The 1,267-nt window shown below is 40.8% G+C and overlaps 1 protein-coding gene across 1 annotated transcript; it reads left to right on the forward strand.

Annotated features, from left to right (window-relative positions):
- LOC109847428 (auxin-responsive protein SAUR68-like) lies at window positions 833-1,267 on the forward strand. Its single transcript, XM_020416656.1, has one exon. It carries the CDS (start codon window positions 833-835, stop codon window positions 1,265-1,267), a length of 435 nt encoding a protein of 144 aa, XP_020272245.1.

Raw genomic sequence — 1,267 nt, forward strand, 5'->3', positions numbered from 1 at the left:
TAAAATCATCAGTAGTAATTTTACTTCATTTCACCAATAAGCCTAGAATAAGTATACCAAATAATTGGAGAAAAAGGGCCTCTGTACAACAAATTTTTCGAAGTTGCACATGGATTTTCTAGATTAGTAACAGCTTGCTTATATATGGGAGAATGCTCTGTAATCTTCGGCATTACTAACTCATGTGTCTTCCCACTCTCATAAAGAGCTTCAACAATGGCAAAAAGACAACTATTCCTTCTAAAACACAAGACAGGAGCGGCACTCCACTTGCTAAACAAAATATGCAATCACGATAGACAAATGCACATGACGACGGCCCTTCAAGGATCCTTGTATCAGCAGCATGATCTATATTCATCCATCAACTCTATGAGCTTTATTCATTTGCTAAGCGAAGGGGTCCATCGACAGAGACATTATAACACAAATGATGGCCCTTCGGATTAAAATCCGTGCCCAGCTCATGAAGTGAAGCAATACCATAACTCCGGCATTTAGCTCCTCTTGCATGACCCGGCATGTCTTATAGCACTACCAAGAATTGGAGATAAGAAAATGGTTTAGCAGTCAGTGACTAGTGTCTTATACTATCGAAAACAACTTCCCAACCAAATCCAAACATCTTACTTCAAATCTCATCTTCTCATGTACGAAGCACATGGCTCTGTTTCCTCTCCTAACTTCCATACAAACTCCTACAGCTTGTCATGGGGCCACTCTCTATTCCTATAAGTATACGACCACACTGCAACTCTTCTCATCAAACACACAGCTTCACAGTCTAGAAATCAAACTATTTCTTCTCCAACTTTGATATCTACATTCAACAATGGTAAACTCCAAGAAGATCGTTGAGATGGCGAGAAAATGGAGAAAGGCAGCTGCCTTGGGCAAAAGGGTCTCCTCAACCCAGGCTGATGCTAAATTAGATTCCAATGCTTGCAGTACACCAGTTGCAGAAAAAGGCCACTTTATTGTATACACCTCAGATGCGAAGAGGTTCATGGTTCCCTTGAGATTTTTGGAGAGCATTATTTTTGTAGAGCTCTTAAAGATGTCTGAAGATGAGCATGGGCTACCAAGTGATGGTCCTATCATATTGCCTTGTGATGCAGTGTTCATGGAGTATATTCTATCTTTGCTAAGAAGACGAGGGTCTAAAGCTATGGATAGGGTGTTGTTAGACACTGTATTCAGGCACCGTCATTCTCCTTGCTCTTCGCAAACTGTGGGGTTGAATCAACAAGTAGTTTGTAGCTTCTGA

Source organism: Asparagus officinalis, chromosome 7 (assembly GCF_001876935.1).
Source record: "Asparagus officinalis chromosome 7, Aspof.V1, whole genome shotgun sequence".
Taxonomy (NCBI): domain Eukaryota; kingdom Viridiplantae; phylum Streptophyta; class Magnoliopsida; order Asparagales; family Asparagaceae; genus Asparagus; species Asparagus officinalis.

Coding starts and splice junctions, on each gene's coding strand:
- LOC109847428 (XM_020416656.1), top strand. CDS start 833: ATGGTAAACTCCAAGAAGATCGTTGAGATGGCGAGAAAATGGAGAAAG.